Source organism: Nematostella vectensis, chromosome 3 (genome assembly GCF_932526225.1).
Source record: "Nematostella vectensis chromosome 3, jaNemVect1.1, whole genome shotgun sequence".
Classification (NCBI taxonomy): domain Eukaryota; kingdom Metazoa; phylum Cnidaria; class Anthozoa; order Actiniaria; family Edwardsiidae; genus Nematostella; species Nematostella vectensis.
Window position 1 is genome coordinate 3383904 of NC_064036.1, and position 25175 is coordinate 3409078.

Here is a 25175-nt window from a genome sequence, read left to right on the forward strand (position 1 = left end):
GCTAAACAAGTAAGGCTAGTATGATCTACTGACATCTTTCCAATGACATCATGCCTACTAACACTAGCGAGAAAAGACAAAAGCGGAGACGTAAGTGCTTCCCGCGGGTGTGGAAATCAGTGCGTTTAGTGGACCCAAGCGAAGAAGAAGCGGATGAAAAAACGAAACGGTCCCTTTTTCTTCTCTTCTCCGCTTGGCTCTCCTGCGCAAAGATTTTCACGGGCGTGTAAGCTCGCTTCATTCTCCATCTAGACCACTAGGCTTGGCCGCCTTGGTCACCACACCCTAATAATCTGGTCGCCTAGTTTGGTCATCACAGGGTGAACAAACTGTGAAGGGTTCATTTTGGCTCCTCGTGGGCACTGGAACAGTCTTGAAAATGTCTCAAAATTGGAGGCGGTAACCGTTGATCTGCGAAAAAAAAACAAGTGCGGAAAAGAATCCATTAAGTTGACGGGTTTGATTTTCCTACCTTTTAGGGTATGAAATTCTATTAACTGTTTTCCCTTATCGGGTGTCAAGATTTTTTCCGCTTCTGCTATCCCATAAGGGGATCATCATGTGGATAATCTTAATCTGACAACTGGACGTGAATGTATTCAGAAAAGAGATGTACTCGATGGTGGCGTCTAAGGTAATTCCCTTGAATTGCACTGCGCACCCCTTCTGCGCATAGTGGCGCGCGCTGTTTGTTCGAATTTTCCGGTATTAAGTGCGCGCGCGCGCCACAGTTGTACAAGAAAACACAGCAAAAGGCGCGTGTTTTTTTAGTTAAAATCGCTTTGACAGAAAAACTAAGTCGGTTACCCCCATTTTTTATTTACTCAAATAGTTAAATATAAACTACAAAATAGCTGATGTCGTACCAGGGTGTGAGTCGTCTTGTTTGTGAGTCTTGTCCTGCACTTGTGAAAGGGTGCGCCCGCAATCAGAGTCGACTCTCATCCCATTCTCTTAATAAATCTCTATTCAAAGTCTTAGCAATCTACACTATTCTACGTTTTATCGGACATGAAAATTAACTCTGAATGATCAGCAGAAACCCATGAGTTACGTGCTTATATGTATCTTTTTGTTTAATGATTATTGTAAGGCTTTCCACTTTGGATCTAAATGCAACATAAGGGTGTGCTTCATATCATCCAAACAGTCCGTATCCACAATCCGTGCACACTGCGTACCCCAGCCTCCCATGTACGTGCACATAACATTTTTAACATTGTATCACTAGCGCCTCTCAGTGTACGTACTGAGTGCGCCTCTAGTGTACGTACTGAATTAACTGTTTACTCTCTCAGTGGTAAAGTGGAAGGGAGACTTCGCTGTGGAAGCTACATCATGGTAACTGTGGCGGATACCAATGTCTACCTGGTCGTGCTGGACGGCGGGTATTGTCAGATTCTACTGTCAAGTGTAAATCGGTAAGTGCTGATGAATGACTGCTAGCCATCTCAGCTTAAATACAGCGTAGGTAGGCAGCAGCCCTACAGGCTGGTTTTTACGCGACATATATAAACAGAATGATTAGCTAATAAATACAAAAAGCCCAAATAGTCGTGTTCGTGAACCAGAAGAATGAATACAATACACCTAAAACTGGAATTCGACTCTGCCAAAGACTTCTCCAGGGTAGTGTTTATACTAAAGCTCTAACATTTTTTATTGTAATTGTTCGTATCGCTATGTTGATGCTTTGCCGAGATAATAACTTTCCCTCCCATTACCTCGTGATCTACCTACAAATTCTTTGAAACCCCGCCGGATCTGTTAAAGACGCGCCAACCCAACTGCTGGTCTTGTAAGGGACTCGGGAACCCCTTGCAGTATTGACAAACGCAATGGTCAGCTATTATTTGGGGAATATGTGATGCAAGACAGCTTGTCTCGGGCCTCAGGATGGCGAGGCATCTACAATTTTTTTCCGCATCGTTTCTCTATTATACAGCAAAGAGTTGGTTTTTGATTGTTTAGATCTCCGCTCCAAACCAGTAGTTTGTCGTTGCCTGACTGGTAGACGAGCAGCGAAAATTCGAGTTTGCGTACTCATACAAGCCAAAGTTGTCTTGACTGCTTACGCTTCCAGCAGTTGGAGGAAAAGTGCAGGAGAAACTTTTTGTGCTGTCATGATGAAATATCGCCGAACTCGACTGGACGAATAATGCTGTGCATTCAGTACAGTTATGACCCATTACGTTGATGTACTCAACTTTACCACACTTTGGTGAACCGTAGAATGTAAGCAAATCCATCTCGCTCATTCTCGCTCTTAAATAATCCCGGTAATCGATGGTTTTCACTTCAAAGTCACAAGTCACTCTCCAGTGGGTGGACACTTGTTGAAGCCATTCCATTCTGGGTTTGGAAAGTCTGTACGCCTCCCAGTTAGGGCTATCTTCTGAGAGAGAGCCATCATCTAAGAAGGGAATTGAGAAGAACTCGGGCATAGCGTGGTTTGCATAGCTGAAAGATAAAACCAGTGTCCAGGCCTTCCCGGCCTCTGATGTGAAGTCGCAGTAGACTGGGTACCAGTTGTGATGAGTATCTTGTAGGTAGTAAAGGCCGTTTTGCGTCACGCCGTACTTGAAGTGGTCGCTACATTGCTTGAACAGCATCTGAAATGGTCAGGTGGACAATTTTTCTTTTTAAGATTTCCAAAACTTGCGTTCCTTATAGACTCATTAATTGAGGTGACGGTGGACATTTTAAAAGTCTGTATCAGATTTTAAGTGTGTTTTAGGGATCTTATATTTCGAATATTGAGGTATCTTGCAATATAGGGATTATATTATTTTTTTCTGGATTGACATTTTATTTCATAATACGGAAGAAAATTTTTCTAGGCTATAATCGTTAATAAATTTAGTATTTGTTTGGAAGTATTTTGTTAAACCCTTTCCAAATTTGGAAATCGAGAATGACGAAATGAAAAGTCATAAGTGAATAAGCAAAACTAGGGGGATATCATGTTTTTTAATCTCAATACATCACAATTTACATTGCATCATGTTTCAAAAACGAATCTTAAATGCACATAATTAATCAAGAAGTCAGGTATATCACCAAGTAGTTGTACAATTTGGTGATCTCTCTCTAATGAGTCACTTTTTCCTATAATTTCTGAAATATCTGTCCATAAAATTTTCAAGATCGCAAAATATTTTTTTCACGTTTCAAGAAAAGCGCGGTAAAAGAATGAAAAACTGAGTTTTTAGTCTACAAAAAATGTTGATTTAATCATTGTAAGGTTTAAATAATGTCGGGGCCAGAAAAATGTGCGTATACATATACGTGCATAAAATATTGTGTAATGCTTATTTATAATACTTGATAAAGAAATCATTTCTTTCGCTTGTTTATCTTATTTTGCATATTACTAATATCTACTTGAAGCTTACTTTGACTTCTAAATTGTTTCAGAAAGATACTTTTGTGGTGAAATTCATCTCCGTCAAGGGCGTGCATTTAACTTTCCACAGGAAATCTAAATTTTTCGCTTAAAGTTAAAAAGGCGTTAATTGTAAACTGAACATTTAGCTGTTCTTTCTGTTCTTTTTCAATTAAAATCTGCGTTTTAAGGAACGGTGACTTTGTGCTTACCGTTTGGTCCAGTACTTGAGTAAACACTGTCTTCGAGGCGGGCTCCATTTGCTCGAGTTGTTCGATCAATGATCCCGACACTCCGATGCTATTCAACTCGCAAATCATAGAAGTGGTGATATAATTGTACGACTTGCAGCGCGGGAAGAGCTTCAGACACTCCTGGGCACACGAGACGAGGCTCGGAGATGGCACGGCCTTGATAGCGGAGCCCTTGAGCTCTTTGTCGGGGTAGGCAAGTGAGGGAATGCTGTTACGGTAAACTTGGTGCATGTCTTGCTTGGTGTTTCCCTGCACCATCAGCGAGAGAAAGAGAAAGAGAAAGAGGCTTAAGAATCGAAACAAAGTAAGAACTACCATTCTTGCAGGAAATCGGCACACATCTAGCAGTCGTAAGATATTTTGTGTCGTGTCTCATCTTAAATGAGACTGACTGCCTTTTATTAGTTTTTAGACCGCCGCTGACAACCAATCACCTTCGCCTTCCTTGCAGAGCGTGTACAGGATATTGCAGGGAAAACTACAATCCAAAATTACCGTCACCACTAGAGACGGTAATTTCAGTTAATGGAGCCGGAGCCAGGCTCAAAGGTCACTCATAAATTATATCGTACGAGTACACGTATCATGCTACGATAGCACAGGTATTACTCAATATGTTTCACGTGAGATACCTTACTATACACGTTCTTAAAATTCTTATTGGTCGCTATCTACCTATATAAAGCGCCACACCTAAAGTAAAGTCATTCGCTCTTTCGCTTCATAAGCTACGGGTACTGTAAAGAAACATTTGCCCACCCTCCCTCCCTTTTACTGACAGGTTTCTTTGTGTGTACAGGCAGTGTTAGCTTGGCGATCAACTGTAAACAAGTATTAACTTAGTCATTGCTTTATTATTAAAATAAACCGGGGAGTATCTCCGAGAGTCTGCGGTTAGTTCTGTCTGACGACTTCCCCAAGCGGGGTTTGTTTGCTATAAGGTGTGCTTGTGCGTTTGTGGACCAGCCAATACTCTCGTCCGATCCTTCACGCGGAGTATAGGGGAGATGAATGAGGCCTGAAGGTCATATGCTTACACTACAGTTGCTACGTCACGCGCTAGTCGTCACGTCACGCTAACTCGCTTTCGATCGGTCTGTCTCCCCCCATATTCTGCCATAGTCGTGCCTAGTGTATTCATTGCGTTGCAAAGCGGGCATTTCCTTTTCACGCGTAAAGCGACATTAATTAGCTTATTGCGAACAACTGTGCCAGCCCGTACGCACCCATGAAATAAGACAACATTTCTAGTAAACTCAGCCTTATTTTCTTAGTCATTTTAATTATTTTTAGATTAATTTTGAAATTATTTATTCGTGGTTTATTGTCTGTATTTTGAGCTTCCTATTTATCCCTCGATCTGTGAGCCGTACGTCTTGCGTAATTACGCAAGTAATTACTTCAGTCGCTGTTTTGACTAACTGTACGACATTAAAACCATACTGTTTGATGACAGATTTGTTATAACTTTAGCTTTGCGATAGTTTTCTTAGCATTTGCCAAAATGTGACAGTTCGCCGGTAAAAAGCCGCCATTTCAAAACAAACTAGACCCTGCGCGCAGGGTTGACTGGGATATTTGAGAAATTCATATGCATACTGTATGAGGAATTGCAATTTGTTTTAGTCACTGTGCTGTGACATGTATAACAAAAAATTATTTTTTTTTCTACTATTAAAAAACATTTAATTATTAAAGCAATGTTAACACTGATTTGGGCAATTTATGTAAGTAACACAAGCTTTCCCGGCGGGGAAGGGGACCCCATAAAAGGCTGTAAACCAAAGTTATTCATTATTATGAACAATATAATGGTCTCCATTGTTTATTATTTCACTTGTAAACACAAAGTAAACAACAAGACCATTCATGCTATTACATTGTTTAAACAAACATATTTTGGTGCCAAATGAGAGGGCCATATGTAATACCTGGATGTATAACAGGATATTAAATTGGTAGAAGTCTAGTTCTATCGTGTATTTAACCAAATGATATCTCATTGGGGGTAGACGGCATAGGCTAGCCAAGAAAAGAAAGTCATAGTGGAGCTGTAACCGTTATAGAATACAGGCAAACTTGAAATATGTTTCATATTATGGTAAATTTGCCGTTACAACCAAAATGAGCCATAATGAGTACTGTTAAACTGTTTTTATTGTTTATGGCAATTTTTTCATTCGCTGTGTCTACTTGCACGGCTTCCGGTAAAGGAGGGAAAAAACTAGCTGCACGGCTGTCTCCAGTTTTCTTGCGTACGTCATTTAAAATATTTGAGCGTTTTAATTGGACAACACTAAAATGGTTTCCAATCACGCCACCCTCACAGGGCTCTTGACCAATCAAAAACCGCCAAAATGTAATTCCGTTTGAATGATAGACGAGATTGACGAGAGTAACCAGAACGAACATTTTATGTATCTCTGATGTAGCACCTTTATTTGTATAAGCGCTTCGCCTCTATAAATTGATGTTTTTCCTGCTTTATCGATAATACGTTTAATACCGTCCTCTTTTATGTAACTCGTTCCAGTCCCCTAACACCCAAGTGGCGTGCCCGGCTATCGCTCGTAACAAGCCTGAGGCAAAGGTCGCTTGCAAAAAACCGGAATCGGACACAACGTTATTGAACGGACTCCGGACCCCCCCTTTCAGTACCACGCCCTCTATCAACAGCCGCCGGACAAAAGGTGGCTCTAGCCGGACACTGTGCGACCACATCCTGCTATTGCTTGCCTGCTTCTTGTCATTAATGCTTAGATAACATGTAGTTACCATGGACGAAGATGACGTTACACATAACGGCATGGTTGCCATGGATACAAGTTACAGCAAAGCTTGTAACCAGCTTACCTTACTGGTCAATTGTTTTAGCGCAGACGTAAGGTAGCATAGGACTACCACATTTTATAATCAAAGAGGATGACCACTTTGCTGCCCTTGGCAGAAAAATAATGTGTGCACTCGTAGCTCAACGCATCCCACAAAACAAAGAGTGATGTACAAAGAAAGCACAAAAAGAAACAAAGTAAAATGTGATTAATAAAAATGTAATATGCTGAAGTGCTATTACTTGTACGCGAGGTTTGCCATTTATTTGCACATTGCTTAGAAACTTTGCAGTTGAATCACGAAAAAAAAAAAAGAAAGCTGGACGTCGTCGTTGTCGTCGTTGTGTTATTTATACGTCTTTTAGGACACACGCATCAATTTTCTCATCCTCAATGGATGAAGGTGCGGCCAATTTCTTTATATCTTCGTTCCAAACCAGTAATTGGTCGTCGCCTCATAAGATGCAGTGCACCGAAAATTTGGGTTTGCATACTGATATAATCCAAAGTTGTCTTGACTTTCCACACTACCATTAGTTGGAAGAAATTCGCATTTGGAATTAAGTGAGCTGTCATGATGAAGCATCATCCAATTCTCCTGGAAGAATGGCACTGTGCACCCTGTGCAGTTATGGCCCATTACATTGATGTACTCAACTTTACCGCACTTATTTAGACCCTGGAATGTCAGCAAATCGAGCTCGCTTATTCTTGCTCTTAAATAATCTGTATAATCGATTGCATTGGAGGCGAAGTCACAGGTGACTCGCCAGTATGTTGACGCATTTTGTAGCGACTCCATTCTTGGTTTAGAAAGTCTGTACGCCTCCCAGTTAGGGCTATCTTCTGAGAAGGTGGAGTCATTGAAGAAGGGGATTGAGGAGAACTCGGGTTTAACGCGGTTTGCGTAGCTAAAAGATAAAACCAGTGTCCAGGCCTTCCCGGCCTCTGATGTGAAGTCGCAGTAGACTGAGTACCAGTTGTGATGAGTATCTTGTAGGTAGTAAAGGCCGTTTTGCGTCACGCCGTACTTGAAGTGGTCGCTACATTGCTTGAACAGCATCTGAAATGGACAGGTGGACATTTTTTCTTTTTAAGATTTCCAAAACTTGCGTTCCTTATAGACTCATTAAACGAGGTGACGGTGGACATTTTAAAAGTCTGAATCAGATTTGAAGTGTGTTTTGGGGGTCTTATTTCGAAGTATCTTGCAATATAGGAATTTTTTTTCTCTGGATTGACATTTTATTTCATAATACGGAAGGAAATTTATCTAGGCTATAATCGTTAATAAATTTTGTATTTGTTTGGAAGTATTTTGTTAATCCCTTTCCAAATTTGGAAATCGCGACCTTAGTACGAATCATGTGATTTTCAAAAAAACTGTCTTTAAAAGAAAAACTGCCTTTTTTCGAAAAATAAGTTTTTAATGGAGCCCTGATTTTTAACTTAAAGTCTCATGACTTCAGCCTCAGACCCACATATCTGTCCCGTGTCATTTTTATCAGTAAAGGGAATTCTTCTGCTTTCGTAACTACAATGTAACTAGGCGTTCACTTTCTGCTTACCGCTTGGTCCAGTACTTGAGTAAACACTGTCTTCGAGGCGGGCTCCATTTGCTCGAGTTGTTCGATCAATGATCCCGACACTCCGATGCTGTTCAACTCGCAAATCATAGAAGTGGTGATATAATTGTACGACTTGCAGCGCGGGAAGAGCTTCAGACACTCCTGGGCACACGAGACGAGGCTCGGAGATGGCACGGCCTTGATAGCGGAGCCCTTGAGCTTCTTGTCGGGGTAGGCAAGTGAGGGAATGCTGTTACGGTAAACTTGGTGCATGTCTTGCTTGGTGTTTCCCTGCACCATCAGCGAGAGAAAGAGAAAGAGAAAGAGGCTTAAGAATCGAAACAAAGTAAGAACTACCATTCTTGCACGGAAATCGGCACACATCTAGCTGTCGTAAGATATTTAAGTGTCGTGTCTCATCTTAAATGAGACTGACTGCATTTTATTAGTTTTTAGACCGCCGCTGACAACCAATCACCTTCGCCTTTCTTGCAGAGCGTGTACAGGATATTGCAGGGAAACTACAATTAGCTTATTGCGAACAACTGTGCCAGCCCGTACGCACCCATGAAAGAAGACAACATTTCTAGTAAACTCAGCCTTATTTTCTTAGTCATTTTAATCATTTTTAGATTAATTTTGAATTTTTTTTATTCGTGGTGTATTGTCTGTATTTTGAGCTTCCTATTTATCCCTCGATCTGTGAGCCGTACGTCTTGCGTAATTACGCAAGTAATTACTTCAATCGCTGTTTTGACTAACTGTACGGCATTAAAACCATACTGTTTGATGACAGATTTGTTAGAACTTTAGCTTTGCGATAGTTTTCTTAGCATTTGCCAAAATGTGACAGTTCGCCGCTAAAAAGCCGCCATTTCGAAACAAACTAGACCCTGCGCGCAGGGTTGACTGGGATATTTAAGAAATTCATATGCATACTGTATGAGGAATTGCAATTTGTTTTAGTCACTGTGCTGTGACATGTATAACAAAAAAATAATTTTTTTCTACTATTAAAAAACATTTAATTATTAAAGCAATGTTAACACTGATTTGGGCAATTTATGTAAGTAACACAAGCTTTCCCGGCTGGGGAGGGGACCCCATAAAAGGCTGTAAACCAAAGTTATTCATTATTATGAACAATATAATGGTCTCCATTGTTTATTATTTCACTTGTAAACACAAAGTAAACAACAAGACCATTCATGCTATTACATTGTTTAAACAAACATATTTTGGTGCCAAATGAGAGGGCCATATGGAATATCTGGATGTATAACAGGATATTAAATTGGTAGAAGTCTAGTTCTATCGTGTATTTAACCAAATGCTATCTTTGGGGTTAGACGACATAGGCTAGCAAAGAGAAGAAAGTCACAGTGGAGCTGGAACCGTAATAGAATACAGGAAAACTAGAAATATGTTTCATATTATGGTAAATTTGCTGTTACAACCAAAATGAGCCATAATGAGTGCTGTTTAATTGTTTTCATTGTTTATGGCAATTTTTTCATCCGCTGTGTCTACTTGCACGGCTTCCGGTAAAGGAGGAAAAAAACTAGCTGCACGGCTGTCTCTCATTTTCTCGATTTTTAGCCTTAATAACAAGTTTCTGGCTTTAAAACACTCCGTATCGTGAAATACCGTGACCTCGGCCTTGAAAATAATAACCTCGGCCTTCGGCCTCGGTCGGTTAGCCTGTTACTAAAGTAGTGTGATAATTTCGTCGCCATGTACACTGTGACCTTATCATAACTTAAAGGTCCCCTAAAGATATTTGAATTCTAAAACCAAATCAAAATGTTCTCGCAAGCCTTCATCAGCTAGTCGCAAATGACATGACACTTTACAAAAAGTCGCATCAATTTAAAAAAAAGTCGCATTTTATATTTTGCTATTACTTTCTAAGTACTCAGAGAATTTTTCCGCCTTTTAGATGCAAAATGGGCTTTATTTAAAGATATTTGATGATGTTTTTCGTCACGCCCATCTTGACTCGGTTTGTATAATTTTTCAAAAGGAGTGTTTTGTCTCACGCTGTTGTTTGATGAAAAGGAGTGCACTACAAGTGCACAAAAGTTTTTTTCTCTGTGAAATACACTTATTAATAACGATAAAATTATCATAGTCGTTCACTATTATTTTCAGACAAACACTTTTTTGCTGAATTCTTGACTGGATTTTCGAAAGAAACCTATCACATGCTCCAAAGGTTGCATTCGGGAATCCATGTATCGTAACTGACGTCAAAGATTTCACAGATCACGCGACCAACTTGTTATACCCCCTTACGCCCCACTCTTGACATCTACATGGCATATAACGAGTTTAGTTGTCATACGATGTTTTGGCGTAAGGGTAGTTTTACTTTATTGGCGTCATCGATGACGTCTTATTGCACCCCATTTGAAACATACATCATACCTACCGAGTTTTGTTGTCATACGATGGTGCTTTAATGAAATATATATTCTTTTTATTTTGATGACGTCAAAATATTGTTGCTTTAGTGACGTCGCAATCACGTGACTATATTGGTACACCCCCTTGACACCTTCATGACACATACTAAGATTGGTTATTGTATGATGTTTCTTTTATGAGATATGGATATTTTTGTTCTAAATGAAATCGGTATAGTTGTGCTTTTAGTGTTGTCATCGATGACATCAAAATCACGTGACCGTATCGAAGCACCCCCCTTGACACCAACATGACACCTACCAAGTTTGGTTGTTATACAATGTTTCTTTCACGAGATATGATGTTTTTATTTTGATGACGTCAGCATATTTCGCTTCTAGTGACGTTATCGATGACGTCACCAATCACGTGACCACAGTTTTGCACCTCCCTTGACACAAACATGACACCCGCCAAGTTTGGTTGTCATACGTTGCTTTTAAGGGACGGACGGATGGACATCGCGTCACGAAAACTCAAGTCAATGGGTTATCAATATTTGTTACCTTATTTGTTTTGTATACCACTTTTTCTAAGGTATGGGGCTCCGCTCACGCGGCGCTTCGCTTTAAATGGCCGAGTCTAGCTTGGTCTGTAAAAGCCATGCCAATGTTGAGAGGTGCATTAAAAAGGATTGTTCAGCGAAGGATACCTCGCGCTAAAATGAAGAGCTTTCCAAGGATTAGACGCGTCGCACTGCAGAAGACAACTACCTTATTGCACTTAATTTTCGCGACTTCAAAATTTTGCGATGGCGATATTTCGCGACACTTTATTTTTCGCGATTTCGCTGTTTTGGTAAGGTCACTTTATTTTCCCGATGTCACGATTTTGGGACAATAAAATCAAGCTAAAGAAGGGGAATTGAAATGTGCTTTAAAATCATCAAAACTGTAACAATTTGTAACAAAAACATTAGTGGGCTGAATCTAGTTCCACAAAAATCTATAAATACACTTCAGAATTGTCCAACTCAACCCCTTACGGTACTATATGTACATTAGACGACTAAAAAGACACGGTCGGTGTTTCCATAAACAGTTAAAGATTCAAACGGTTACCTTTTCACCCAAAGGCTTTTTGTATACTCGCGACACTTTTGAATGGCCCAGGGTAAGCTAAACAAGTAAGGCTAGTATGATCTACTGACATCTTTCTTTCGCTAGTTTGGTCACCACAGGGTGCACCGCTGTGAAGGGTTCATTTTGGCTCCTCGTTGGCACTGGAACAGTCTTGAAAATGTCTCAAAATTGGAGGCGGTAACAGTTGATCTGCGAAAAAAACAAGTGCGAAAAAGTTGACGGGTTTGATTTTCCTACCTCTTAGGGTATGAAATTCTATTAACTGCTATCCCTTATCGGGTGTTAATTTTTTTTCCGCTTCTACTATCCCATAAGGGGATCATCACGTGGATCATCTTAATCTGACAACTGGACGTGAATGTAGTCAGAAAAGAGATGTACTCGATGGTGGCGTCTTAAGGACCGCAATTTAGGAAAACTTAGGGTTACAAATTGCTTCGACCACATCTAATGCGCTATCTTTTAGGGGTAAGAATCTATGTTGACCAAATCCAGAGTGCTATTCCTTAGGGTTAAAATTGATATTGCGACGATCATCCCCGCCCATATTTATGACTAGTGTCGAATATGGGGAGGGAGCGTCGTATATGGGGGAATATTGAAGAGCCTGTCGGTGGGGAGGGGAGTTTCGAATATGGGAAGCTTACAAAGTAAGGGAGTCATGCGGTGGTAGTGTGACCGACAGCATCGGTTATAAGGGTGTGGTGGGTGATGGAGGGATGCGGAGTCACACGCCCACCGATAGGGAGGGGAATGTTTGTTGTAAGGGTGGAGGCTTGCGGGTGCGGAGTCACACGCCCACTGATGGGGAGGGGAATGTTGATTGTAAGGGGGGAGGGGTGCGGAGTCACACGCCCACCGATAGGGAGTGGAATGTTGATTGTAAGGGTGGAGGGGTGCGGAGTCACAAGCCCACCGATAGGGAGGGGAATGTTGATTGTAAGGGTGGAGGGGTGCGGGTACGGAGTCACACGCCCACCGGTAGGTAGGGGAATGTTGATCGTAAGGGTGGAGGGGTGCGGGTGCGGAGTTACACGCCCACCGATAGGGAGGGGAATGTTGATTGTAAAGGTGGAGGGGTGCGGAGTCACACGCCCACCGGTAGGGAGGGGAATGTTGATTATAAGGGTGGGAGGGGTGCGGGTGCGGAGTCACACGCCTACCGATAGGGAGGGGAATGTTTGTTGTAAGGGTGGAGGTGGAGTTTGCGGAGTGAAATGCTTACCGGTAAGGAGGGAGGCTGTGGCTATCATGATTCATTCGGTTACGGATATTAGCCGGTGACGAACTGAAGCAAAACAACTAGAGAGACCAGTATATCAACATTAGCAATACAATCCAACAAAAAAACCCAGCAAAAACTACATGACAAACCGTTATCTTGTGATGTTGATGAACTTTTTTGCATAAATGAATGACCTTTTCCCGTTAATGATAAGCTAAAGGTGTAATGTCGTGGAGGAATGGAATGGTAGGAGGAATGGAGGAATGTGTGACGACCTTAGCATTGTCACGCAGTGCCGTAGCATGCCTCGAAAGACCGGGAGGGGGCATAATGGGCACAGCCACGCCCCTACTGGTCATTTCCTTATATATTTTAAAAAAATATTTAGACCTGCTGCGCACCTGTCACGTGACTCGCCTGGCCATGGACCTATCACGTGACTTACCTGGCCATGGACCTGTCACGTGACTCACCTGGCCATTCGACACAAAGTACAGCTGCTCGTTAGAGAGCCCAAGGCCTGGTAACAAGCCCTCTTCGCCGTGTCTCTTCACCCAGTTTTGATAACCCTGTGTTTATTTGGAACAGAATGTCAGAGTGTCGAAAGGAGTGGACTGATTCGAACTCGGATAACTCAAATTACCCATCAACTCGAACTCGGATAACGCGAATTACCCATCAACTCCAACTCTGATACGCGAATTACCCATCAACTCAAACTCGGAAAACTCGAATTGTTCATCAACTCCAATTCGGATAACTCGAATTACCCATCAACTCCAACTCGGATAACTCGAATTGACCATCATCTCCAACGCGGATAACGCGAATTACCTATCAACTCGAACTCGGATAACTAGAATTACACATCAACTCGAACTCGAATTACTCGAATTACCCGTCAACTCAAACTCGGAAAACTCGAATTACCCATCAACACCAATTCGGATAACTCGAATTACCCATCAACACCAATTCGGATAACTCGAATTGACCATCAACTTCAACTCGGATAACTCGAATTGACCATCAACTCCAACTCGGATAACTCGAATTGACCATCAACTCCAACTCGGATAACTCGAATTACCCATCAACACCAATTCGGATAACTCGAATTACCCATCAACTCCAACTCGGATAACTCAAATTGACCATCAACTCCAACTCGGATAACCCGAATTGACCATCAACTCCAACTCGGATAACTCGAATTGACCATCAACTCCAACTCGGATAACTCGAATTACCCATCAACTTGAACTCGGATAACTCGAATTACCCATCAACTCCAAACCGAAAAACTCGAATTACCCATCAACTTGAACTCGGATAACTCGAATTAACCATCAACTCCAACTCCAACTCGGATAACTCGAATTGACCATCAACTCAAACTCGGAAAACTCGAATTACCCATCAACTCCAATTCGGATAACTCGAATTACCCATCAACTCCAACTCGGATAACTCAAATTGACCATCAACTCCAACTCGGATAACTCGAATTGACCATCAACTACAACTCGGATAACTCGAATTGACCATCAACTCCAACTCGGATAACTCGAATTAGCCATCAACTTGAACTCGGATAACTCGAATTAACCATCAACTTGAACTCGGATAACTCAATTTGACCATCAACTCTAACTTGGATAACTCGAATTACCCATCAACTCTAATTCGGATAACTCTAATTACCCATCAACTTGAACTCATACTCAAAATGCGGATAACCGTCCACCCCGCTAACTCGAATTGTCGTTTCCCTTGACCATATGAAACACTTGAACATTCTTCTCTGATCTTCTAAAAAAAGATATACTGACCGATTATGATCCCTTTTTAAATTGTTCATTATTCTCATATTGCATATTTTGTAAGGAATATTTGCATAACAGCATGCTTATTGCATTTTTATGACATTTTTCTTATAATTCTAACTGTGTAGATTATAAAAATCAAGCAGAATTATGTTTTGCTTCAGAGTTCAAGTGGTTTCAAGTAGTATCTTCTGTGAGTTCTATTTTCCACGCCCCACCTACCTTGTATGCGAGAATAAGCGCAGCATTGTCAGCGATGTTTTCTGAAAGTGTGAAGTTACCATCTATCTGCAAAACAAATAATGGCAACATTAATTAGAGAGAAACCTTTTCAGGCGAAGACGATACAAATGTCATAAAAATGCAATAAGCATGCTATTACGCACTAGTAGATGGATAATCGACTATAAAAGTAACGAAACAAGATTTTACAGGGCATATCTACAGGGAAAATTTTGTTCCTGTTCTGTGGTTTCTTTCTCCCTCTACTCAATTATTCCACTCCATAACAGGAATAGTGAGGATGCTAGTGGCTTGGAGATTAGAGGCGGGGCAAATGCTTTACTTGATAAAATGGCGCAACTTAATGTAATTGTCGCCCATATCTTTCTATTAGTCCTCACCCCACCCCTTCTCCTACGCTAATACCCCTTTTTACCCCGTATCCCTGGTAATTCTAAGATTCACTCACGCTGAGAGAAGTATTATCGGGAAAAAGGACGGAGATAGCGCTATACTGATCCACCATACACTGCGATCTGGCATTGAATTGCTGGACTGTGGAATCACTAAACCATTTCCGGCCCATCACGCCATGCTTGTCAAACTTGCGACCTATTTTAAGATAAGCACCAAAGACATACTCTTAGCACAAGTATACACGCTGTTAGAGGAGCATAAAGGGGCATTGTCCCCCAAAGTTTCTTATGGGAAACCCAGGATTTGTCAAAGGAAGGAGCGACCAATATAGAAAAGTAATGGCATAAGTAGTTCTCAGCACGCATACATTTTGTTCTAAAATTTTATCCCGAATGAGAGGGGGCACTTGTGACCATCAAGAATAGGAAATGGTGGGGGTGAAACGGTGTATAGGGAAAAGGATTGTTTAGGGGAGAAAGGAGACAAAATGAAGAGATACCTGGAGATCTCCAAGAGTAAAGGGAGGGAGGGAGGGAGGGAGGGAGGGAGGGAGGGAGGGAGGGAGGGAGGGAGGGAGGGAGGGAGGGAGGGAGGGAGGGAGGGAGGGAGGGAGGGAGGGAGGGAGGGAGGGAGGGAGGGAGGGAGGGAGGGAGGGAGGGAGGGAGGGAGGGAGGGAGGGAGGGAGGGAGGGAGGGAGGGAGGGAGGGAGGGAGGGAGGGAGGGAGGGAGGGAGGGAGGGAGGGAGGGAGGGAGGGAGGGAGGGAGGGAGGGAGGGAGGGAGGGAGGGAGGGAGGGAGGGAGGGAGGGAGGGAGGGAGGGAGGGAGGGAGGGAGGGAGGGAGGGAGGGAGGGAGGGAGGGAGGGAGGGAGGGAGGGAGGGAGGGAGGGAGGGAGGGAGGGAGGGAGGGAGGGAGGGAGGGAGGGAGGGAGGGAGGGAGGGAGGGAGGGAGGGAGGGAGGGAGGGAGGGAGGGAGGGAGGGAGGGAGGGAGGGAGGGAGGGAGGGAGGGAGGGAGGGAGGGAGGGAGGGAGGGAGGGAGGGAGGGAGGGAGGGGGGGAGGGAGGGAGGGGGGAAGGGAGGGGGGAAGGGAGGGAGGGAGGGAGGGAGGGAGGGAGGGAGGGAGGGAGGGAGGGAGGGAGGGAGGGGGGAAGAATAAGATGTAGCATTTGAGGGTCAGATGGGATGAGGAGGTAGGGGCGTGGCAAGTAGCACAAAAGGGTCATAGGGAGATTTTGAGGGTCAGATGGGATGAGGAGGTAGGGGTGTTGCAAATGGCACAACAGGGACATAGGGAAATTTTGAGGGTCAGATGGGATGAGGAGGTAGGGGTGACACCTAAATGTGCATATTTCACTCATGTGTCAAAGCCATGGGTGAGTTTATGTGCATATTTCACTTACCCCATGTGTCAAAACCATGGATGAGTTCATGTGCATATTTCACTCACCCCATGTGTCAAAGCCATGGATGAGTTCATGTGCAAGGACCGAGCCGATGCCTCCAAAATTCACTGCTCTTTAACAGAAGATGAGATGAAGTAAGGTTAGACAAGTTATAATAGATATTGTACTGTCGCGTTAAAACATACATTGGGGCCTTTCTGCCGTAGAAAAATGGCGGCTGAAGCATTCCACCAAGAACGTCTGGAAAAGAAAAGTGTAATATGAATAAGTCATTCCAGCTATAAGCAAGCAAGCGCCCTCGACATGGAATCTAATCTCAACTACCGTCATGCAGCGCGCACTTCGTTTGGTGCAAGCTTTAAAGTGCGCGCTGCATGACGGTAGTTGAGGTAGGTTTCTATTCTTAAGTGCGGCCAAGCTTATAGCTGGAATAGCCTATTTACATAAAAATGTTATCGTCATGTTCAAAAAAGAGATTGTTTTAAGGCAACGTATTCAAAGCCTTGGGCGATTGTACTTACTGATCTCGTTGCGAGTCATTCGGTAGTAGGCATTGACATTATATGGGGCAGAAACCCATCTAAAACAGACAAGGGTTGTCAGTCACCTGACAAGTAGCGTGTGTGAACCAACCGATAGCTTTCCCAAAGATTGTCTGATTAAAGACCACAAGAAAAGTGAGGAGGGGGGCAAAAGCAATATATATTTTTTTTCTCAGTGAAACTAAATGTATATGTAAATGTAGGTGTAGGTGTGGACGATAGTAGTGATTATATATAGTTCTCGATCCTAGATTTATTTTTTCAGCCACCAAGTGGAAAAATATTTTTTAATGTGATGTCCGAAAAAAAAACTCTTTCATATCCCCCTCCCCCATCACTTTTCAAGTGATCCGTCCCCTCCCATTAGATACGTAAGATCGAACATTAAAAGTGACCGATATCCGTGTCACGAAGTATGACAGAACGTGAAACTTAGAAGTTACATGTCGTACTTTGGTGGAGAACGATGGAAATGTATCAAATTTGCCTTTGACGTCTAGCTCTTTAAATTCTTTTTCAGCTATCTCACATAGAAAACCAAAATAGGGCACATGGGGCATAGCGTCACAAATCACATATGGATAAAGCAAACGCCTTATCAAACAAAAGAAACGACCTAGGCTTGGCAAGAAGGAGATTTCTTCCCCTCCAGTCTTTTTTCTTAAACGGCTATCAGTCACTACGTACTCATCGGTGACGGCAGACAACATGAACTTCTTCACGACCACGGAGCTTCCCCAGCTGGTGACGTTGATATCCATGAGAAGGAGATGATCGGGATCACCCAGAGGCATCTGTCGTAGAGGAGGAAGGTTATTCAATAGAGATATAAGTATGGTATGGCAATGTCGACTTTACTTTACCGATATTACCAACGACATGACATGACATTGAACTAATATCAAATCACTACAATTGCGTTACCATGATAAAACTTTCATAGCGTTACCATGACGCTTCTTTTATTGGGTCACCATGACATTTCCCCTATTGCATTACCGTTAAATTGCTTTTCTTTTATTACCGTGGCATCACTTCCATCGCGTTACCATGATAACCATTTCATTGCGTTACCAGGAGAATTACTTCCATTGCGTTAACATGACATTTCTTTCATTGCGTTACCGTGACATCACTTTCATTGGGTTATCATTTCCATTACCATTATCACTTTCATTGCGTTACCATTAATTAATTGTATTGCGTTACGATGCCAATTCACCTACCCCTTTGATATACGTCTTTAGTAACGTCAGGTTGTTACAGACTTCAGGATAACCAATCTTGCCCTTCATGATGTCTACCTACAATATACCACGGACCAATTTGTACATATACGAACTAATACATATACTGTACATAACAACCCGACACACGGACAAAATCAGACAGATACTATTTCACACAAACAAAGTCGTACGTAGAGGCACTCCCTTCCTGTACATACGGACTCTTACACAGACAAGCTCACAAGCAAACTCTGTTAGGACAGACAATGACGGGACAACTGCATCTCGGAACATGATCATGAATTCTGAACATGACAGAACGTGTAGTCTATTTTACCTTGTCACGCACACGTTGCTTTGCCAGTTTTACCTTGTCACGCACACGTTGCTTTGTCTGTTTTACCTTGTCACGCACATGTTGCTTTGTCTCCTCGTCCAACCAATGAAGGTCGTCCAGACGCTGACGAAACGCGTCTTTGATGTCCCCCCACATCTCGTTTAGCTAGTGGGGAGAGAAGAGAATAATAACATACCGTGATTGCTCTTATATGCGCCTCGTCTAAGAGGAAAATATGAATATGCGCCTACCCCGAATAAGCGCTTTCCCAAATAACGCCTCGCCTGAATAAGCGCCTTCCCCGAATAAGCGCCTTCCCAAAAAAACGCCTCGCCTGAATAAGCGCCTTCCCCGAATAAGCGCTTTTCCAAATAACGCCTTGCCTGAATAAGCGCCTTCCCCGAATAAGCGCCTAGTGGGGAGAGAAGAGAATAATAACATACCGTGATTGCTCTTATATGCGCCTCGTCTAAGAGGAAAATATGAATATGCGCCTACCCCGAATAAGCGCTTTCCCAAATAACGCCTCGCCTGAATAAGCGCCTTCCCCGAATAAGCGCCTTCCCAAAAAAACGCCTCGCCTGAATAAGCGCCTTACCCGAATAAGCGCTTTTCCAAATAACGCCTTGCCTGAATAAGCGCCTTCCCCGAATAAGCGCCTTCCACAATAACGCCTCGCCTGAATAAGCGCCTTCCCCGAATAAGCGCTTTTCCAAATAACGCCTTGCCTGAATAAGCGCCTCCCCCGAATAAGCGCCTTCCCAAATAACGCCTCGCCTGAATAAGCGCCTTCCCAAATAACGCCTCGCCTTGCACTTCTGGCACTTCATAGGAATTCGAGGACAAGGGGGAGTGTAAGTTACAAGGGAAGTATCTTTAACTGACACTAGTACCTTCTTTAACATTTTATCATTGAAAACTTGTTGTGTTATGGTTCTGGGAGAATTTGTACTCCCTACACACGTAGTAAAAAAAAAAACACTTTTTATCGGGACCCTCTCAAATGGATTATTAGCATCGTCGATAGAGACGGTAAAACAAATGGAATAATGCAGACACTTAAAAGTCTTTTCTAGGCTTTTTCTCCTTTTTCTCTTGCTTAGCTTAGAAATGTTATTATTTAGATTCGTAAATACAACGGCCCATTTGCAAAACGATTGAAGTCTTTTTTAAAGATATTTCACTAAAAATATCTCAGATATTCGCTTGAACTAGTCCGTAGAATTGAATTCTTTGTGTGACTTTTTGTGCTGAAATCTAAAATAGCTTATTAAGGTTTGATAGATATGACCCCTCCCACATGGAATATTATTAACTCACCACAGGGATGTCCTGCTTGTCAAACTCCTTCTGGACCCACAGGTATCCCATGGCCATCTTTAGCCCGTAGCGCTCATTGATCACCGTTAAACAGCGTTCCCAGCGTGGCATGGTGACTTTTTTGCCCCCCAGGGAGGTTGAGAAGAGCGGCTTTAGTGTCTGGATTGTTGCAATCAATAGGTAGTTGGCTAAAGTCCTGCAAAACAGAGTTGTTTAGTTCCTCTCAAGTTTGCAACATTTTTAAAAAAAGGTTTTGACAAGGGTTTTGGCATTGGCGGAACTAGGGTCCCCCTTCCTTGGCCTAGATACATAATTCCGGATTCAAACGGGATTTTACGAAAATCTAAAGATTTTAAGAAAATTTGAGGATTTTAAGAAAATTATATAGGGTTTTAGGTAAAATTCCTACCAAATACTGCCGATTTTCGGTAGAAATGTGATTCTTTCAAGTAAACCGATCGTCAATAGATTGGCTTTTAGTTACTGTCATACAAAAAATACCGGTCAGCGGCTTTGGCCATATTCGGTTCCAGAATGCCTTGTTGGCTTGTTTGCTTCACTGGTAGGAGGAGTCAGTATTTAGAAGTTAGTTTAGTTTGTAAAACATGTGTAAATCGTGAAAAGTTATTTCTTTCGATGCGAATAATGCTGAAATGCGCAGTTATACATACACAATAAAAAAAACATAAAGATATATTTCTTATAATTAAGGGAGGAATGGCATATTTATGAAAGAAAAAAAAAAGAAAATTCGAGATTTTTAGGGGAGAAATCGGGATATTTAGACATTTTTTGGAGAAACTCCGGAAGGATTTTTAGACCGTTTTTCGGGAGTTATGTATCTAGGCCTACCCCTTCCCTATTTTCAGAACTTTTGCTTAAAAATATGAAGACGTGTGAGGACATCCACGAAAAATGCAATGACCCCCCCTCCCACCCTCCTTGAAGAAGGCCAATCACGCCGCCATTTTATGCTCCCGCTGAATGCTGAGTCACACAAAGCATCCATTTCCATCGGCTTATTCAAGCAGGTAACTGAGATATTTTCAATCAAATATTGTCAATAACATATCAGACTTCATTCGTAGATTGTTATTTTGTTTCCTTGCAAATAAACCTTGTATTTTCAATGATAAAAAATAACAAAGGAGTGGGTGATCGACATTCCTTAAAATCCTTGCGCCGGATGATTTCTCTCGCTTTCTGATTGATACGAAGGCTCACCTTTTTTCCGTCGTGTTGATGAGCTTGGTGAGACTTGCGAAGTAAGGAATTGAGGTTACCACCAGATTCCTATCCTTCGCCAGTGGCTTTCCCGTTATCGAGACAAGCTTTGTCAAATATTCTGACCAGGGAAACTATAATTGATAGAGATATTAGTCACAAAAAACGCAGAGATGTGAAAAATATGCACCTGTTATATATGTACTCATTATATATGCATCTGTTATATATACAATTATCATATGTGCACCTACCATATATGCACTTATTATTATATATGCAATCATTGTATATGCTATTATTATTAGCACCTATTATATAAACATTCATCATTATGCACTTATTATATATGCATCTATTATATATGCACTTATATATGCATCTATTATATATGCACCTATTTTATATGCATGTATTATTATATATGCACTTATTATATATGCAGTTATTTGTGTATAAAAATGCAGCATGAAGCCGTGCAACAATATAAATAATATAATTCACATGAATATTTACAGGAAAAAAAATTTCCGAAACGGAAATACGGCACCTATTAAAATCAGGTTGCACTCGGAGAATCTATGTGTGGTAACCCGCATAATTCATTGCTATCAAATAAATAAAAAAAATAAGCGTAAATAAAAACAAACACAAGTTTAGAAAGCAATCTAGTTTATGTAGCTCTTAACGAGACCAGGGACCAGGATTCAGCCATCTATACGTTACCCATGAACCACTGCGGGTTACGATACTTTGATTCGCGGGTGTAACCTTAATTGAAATAGGTGTTATCGAGTCAAAGTGCTAAACTTTGCGCGTTATTTGAAATTCTCCTTAACAGTATCCAAGCGGTGTATAGCGGTCTATAGGATGAAACAGGTCTCTGTGGTGATACGTACTTACCCCCGACTGTGCCTCTAAAGACGCCACGCTATGAGAGTTGTACCAGTTCTTGTATATATCCCTGAATTCCGGTATAATCTACGGCAACCAAAACTCTAGTTGCAAGAGTTGGACGAAAAATATAATGAAGGTGGGAGACTATTCGAGAAGACGGAACCATCCACATGGAAAAACACAAGGGTGGACGGTGACCCTCAGTGACCGCCCCTGCTGTCTAAGAATTGTTACTATCACTGGGGGATGTTACTGTCTGCGGGATCCCGTAAGGTGAGATGTCGTCATTTCTCACCTGTTCCACGTGTTTTTCAAATTCCATCACTTTTTGCATGTCTGTTCGCACATGCGCACCACGGGCTCCAATCAGCTCGCACCAGTCCATCAGCTCGCGCAACTTGGCCTCTTTAGTCTGAGCAAACACGAGCATGCGGAGCATCATGGGAGGGCAAAATAATATGATAATTACTACAGGATGATGAGGGGGAGGAAAAGCATTGCCCAGTCAGGGGCGTACCTGTCTTTACACGAATAAAGCCTGAACGTAAACACATTCTTTGTAGAATATATACATCTAAAAGTTTCTTTTTCTTATTTGCCAATATCAATCGAAAATATCGCAACAGCTTTCTCAAATTAGACGATGGAAATGGATGCTTTCGGCCCGGCCTGATGTTTTGCTAGGATGACAAGATGGCGCCTGACACAGACCCTTTTGCTGTTACAACTGAAAAAGGTGAAGGCATAATGGAATGTCCACACTAGTGTATAAGAAATACCTTAATATCGTCTGAGATCTCAGGCGGAGTAATCTGTGAAATAGAGCCCGTACATCAGACAAAATTAGCCTCATTAAATTCTTTGTGTATGTCACAAAGGCTATAATAGCAGTCTTTCCATGCTTGGGTAGGTTTTTATAATGAGTGCATCTTTATTAACGGGCGATTAGTCAATCGCGTGGAGACATTAATCTGCCAACGATCTTTTAGTGTACAGAACGATTATCGTCTTAACGGCATTAGAAAAAAAACACAACTATCTTAGACGATGCACGTTATTCTGTAACTGTGTTATTAGTATAAGATGGTTCCTTACCCGAAAGGTATGACCGCTAGGGTCTTGTGGGTCTACTATTAATTCCATCTTCATGAGAAATGAAAACTCCAAGGAGAATCTTTGTAACTTAATAACGGCATCCATCCAGTTCCATTTGGTCTCATTCCATCCACCTAACACCGGCCAATCACCAGCCACGGCCTGAAAACTTGTCAAGTCCTTGATATAGTTTTCTTGTACAGTTTTTTCGTCGATACATGACTGATAGTATTGTTTCACAATAGCGCGGGGGTCGTTCGGTGGTAACACGTCGCTTCTGTCTTCCATCAGAGCACGCAGTTTGTTGAAATTGTTGCGGATGAGGGGGTCGGTGATATAATTCTCGGGATAATTCTTATCCCACAACTCGCAAGTGTACTTCGCAAACTCTTCGCACGGATCTCGCGTGAGGTTCATATTTGCAAGAATGACGGATGCGATACTTAAACATTTTGGCGTGTAACATGCATTCCTGTCATCCGAGATAGCTCGCTTGCTTTTACTTACTTCCAAGCCGTACAGAACAGCGAGGACTACGATAACGACTACCAACACGAGCATGACAACTAAAAGAATGTTCGTCCGTCTCGGATGTCTTGTTTTAGTTCTCGTAGGGTATCGTAGAGGCTGTAAGGAGTTACTAGTCGCATGGCCATTCTCCATCTCGTCCTGCAGCTCGTTAAAGGTGTACGAACCAGTTAGACTCATGTCCTGCCGATCCATGGTATCAATTTTCTCCAAGAACTCCGTGCGCTTTTATATTATGCTTAAGTTATTTCTTCGCCTTTAAGCGTAGCAGACTTATGTAATTAATCGCGCTCCTGACTCATTCAGACATGAAGACAACTCATGCAAACATATGGTAATCCTGTATGTTTCTATTAACCTATTCAACCATACGGAACATGCAATACCCGGGCGGCCAAGGCGAACCGCAAGATCATCAGCCGTATATGTAAAAGCCTAGACTCCAAATCCCCGGGCTTGATCAACGACCAGGCACAGTGATGAGATACTATTAAAAAGGCGAAACACCTTTCTTTTTTAATAAATTACTAAACACTGTTCATTTAGCTCAACACATGAGTCTGCAAGGAGTCTGAAAGAGGCAAGATGGTTCACTATCACTATCGGTTTCACCATCAGAGAGGCAGTGCGTCGATTGTGTTATCTTGCGGCAAAGACGGTGGCAATTATCGAAACCGATTTATCCACTCCGACTAGAAAAGAACAAATTCAGGGGCGATTACTGGTTAGATTCACTCTTAGAATATAAAGCCCATAGTAGACGATTAGGAAGGTCTCACGGAAACGTATGGCATTCACCTTGGACTCGGTTGGTTATCATGGTTAAACGTTTGGTTATCATTTTTGAGACCTCAAAAAACATGGTTACAAAAGTGGTGGTTAAATTGGATAGTATACAAGAAGGCCACATTGGGGCTTGTGGCGAATCAACTGAGTAAAACGAAGTTATAAGATGGTTATTACAATTTTATAGTGAATTGACAAAAGCAAGGGCGGATCCAAGCTTTTCCAAAGGGGCCGAAAGAAAGGGACACCAAAGTAAATATTAGGTAAATTGAACAAAAGGAAGGCGTGTAAATCTTATAGTAAATTGACCAAAAGGAAGGCGTGTAAATCACATAGTAAATTGACCAAAAGGAAGGCGTGTAAATCACATAGTAAATTGACCAAAAGGAAGGCGTGTCGCTACATACTGCAGTAGTGCTTATAAAAAAAGAACAAAACTAACAAACAAAACAACGAAAGAATAAAAGTGGAAAAAAATGGTATTTGCTAGAACCTGTCAATTATGGGAAAAATCCCTATAAAGTAACTACACATACGAGA

At 41.9% G+C, this 25175-nt stretch overlaps 2 protein-coding genes across 5 annotated transcripts; both read right to left on the reverse strand.

Annotated features, from left to right (window-relative positions):
• Nucleotides 1–799: 799 nt before the first annotated feature.
• Nucleotides 800–10813, reverse strand: LOC5497916. 2 transcript variants are annotated; one of them, XR_007307432.1, is made up of 3 exons: nucleotides 8039–10813; nucleotides 3598–7533; nucleotides 800–2612 (listed from the first exon to the last, which is right to left on the reverse strand). XR_007307432.1 is itself a non-coding variant. In XM_001619645.3 (2 exons), the coding sequence occupies exons 1-2, from the start codon at nucleotides 3955–3957 to the stop codon at nucleotides 1968–1970; spliced, it is 1005 nt and encodes a 334-aa protein (XP_001619695.3). In that variant the 5' UTR covers nucleotides 3958–5119; the 3' UTR covers nucleotides 800–1967. The 2 variants fall into 2 exon arrangements, 1 of the variants encoding a protein (XP_001619695.3); XM_001619645.3 differs by lacking the exon at nucleotides 8039–10813 and having other exon boundaries at nucleotides 3598–5119.
• Nucleotides 10814–11260: 447 nt separating this feature from the next.
• On the reverse strand, nucleotides 11261–25033 carry LOC116616920 (membrane metallo-endopeptidase-like 1). Of its 3 annotated transcripts, XM_048725749.1 has the most exons (17): nucleotides 23322–25033; nucleotides 23006–23038; nucleotides 22522–22638; nucleotides 22233–22310; nucleotides 21330–21463; nucleotides 20106–20301; nucleotides 18852–18950; nucleotides 18446–18523; nucleotides 17907–18013; nucleotides 17199–17257; nucleotides 16863–16917; nucleotides 16722–16789; nucleotides 15329–15471; nucleotides 14860–14925; nucleotides 13285–13380; nucleotides 12812–12888; nucleotides 11261–11775 (listed from the first exon to the last, which is right to left on the reverse strand). In XM_048725749.1, the coding sequence occupies exons 1-17, from the start codon at nucleotides 24042–24044 to the stop codon at nucleotides 11676–11678; spliced, it is 2229 nt and encodes a 742-aa protein (XP_048581706.1). In that variant the 5' UTR covers nucleotides 24045–25033; the 3' UTR covers nucleotides 11261–11675. The 3 variants fall into 3 exon arrangements, 2 of the variants coding, with proteins under 2 accessions (XP_048581706.1, XP_048581707.1); XR_007307433.1 differs by lacking the exon at nucleotides 11261–11775 and having other exon boundaries at nucleotides 14860–14921; XM_048725750.1 differs by lacking the exons at nucleotides 11261–11775; nucleotides 12812–12888 and having other exon boundaries at nucleotides 13217–13380; nucleotides 14860–14921.
• Between the last annotated feature and the right edge of the window lie 142 nt (nucleotides 25034–25175).

What these genes read in the sequence shown, in the direction of transcription:
- LOC116616920 (XM_048725749.1), bottom strand. Translation starts at nt 24,044, where the DNA reads ATGGATCGGCAGGACATGAGTCTAACTGGTTCGTACACCTTTAACGAG. An exon ending in TTGAAAAACACGTGGAACAG is followed by an intron (nt 22,311 to 22,521) that starts GTGAGAAATGAC and finishes TGGTTGCCGTAG; the next exon opens with ATTATACCGGAATTCAGGGA. An exon ending in TAAAGACGTATATCAAAGGG is followed by an intron (nt 18,014 to 18,445) that starts GTAGGTGAATTG and finishes CCTCTACGACAG; the next exon opens with ATGCCTCTGGGTGATCCCGA.
- LOC5497916 (XM_001619645.3), bottom strand. Translation starts at nt 3,957, where the DNA reads ATGGTAGTTCTTACTTTGTTTCGATTCTTAAGCCTCTTTCTCTTTCTC. An exon ending in CTCAAGTACTGGACCAAACG is followed by an intron (nt 2,613 to 3,597) that starts GTAAGCACAAAG and finishes TGACCATTTCAG; the next exon opens with ATGCTGTTCAAGCAATGTAG.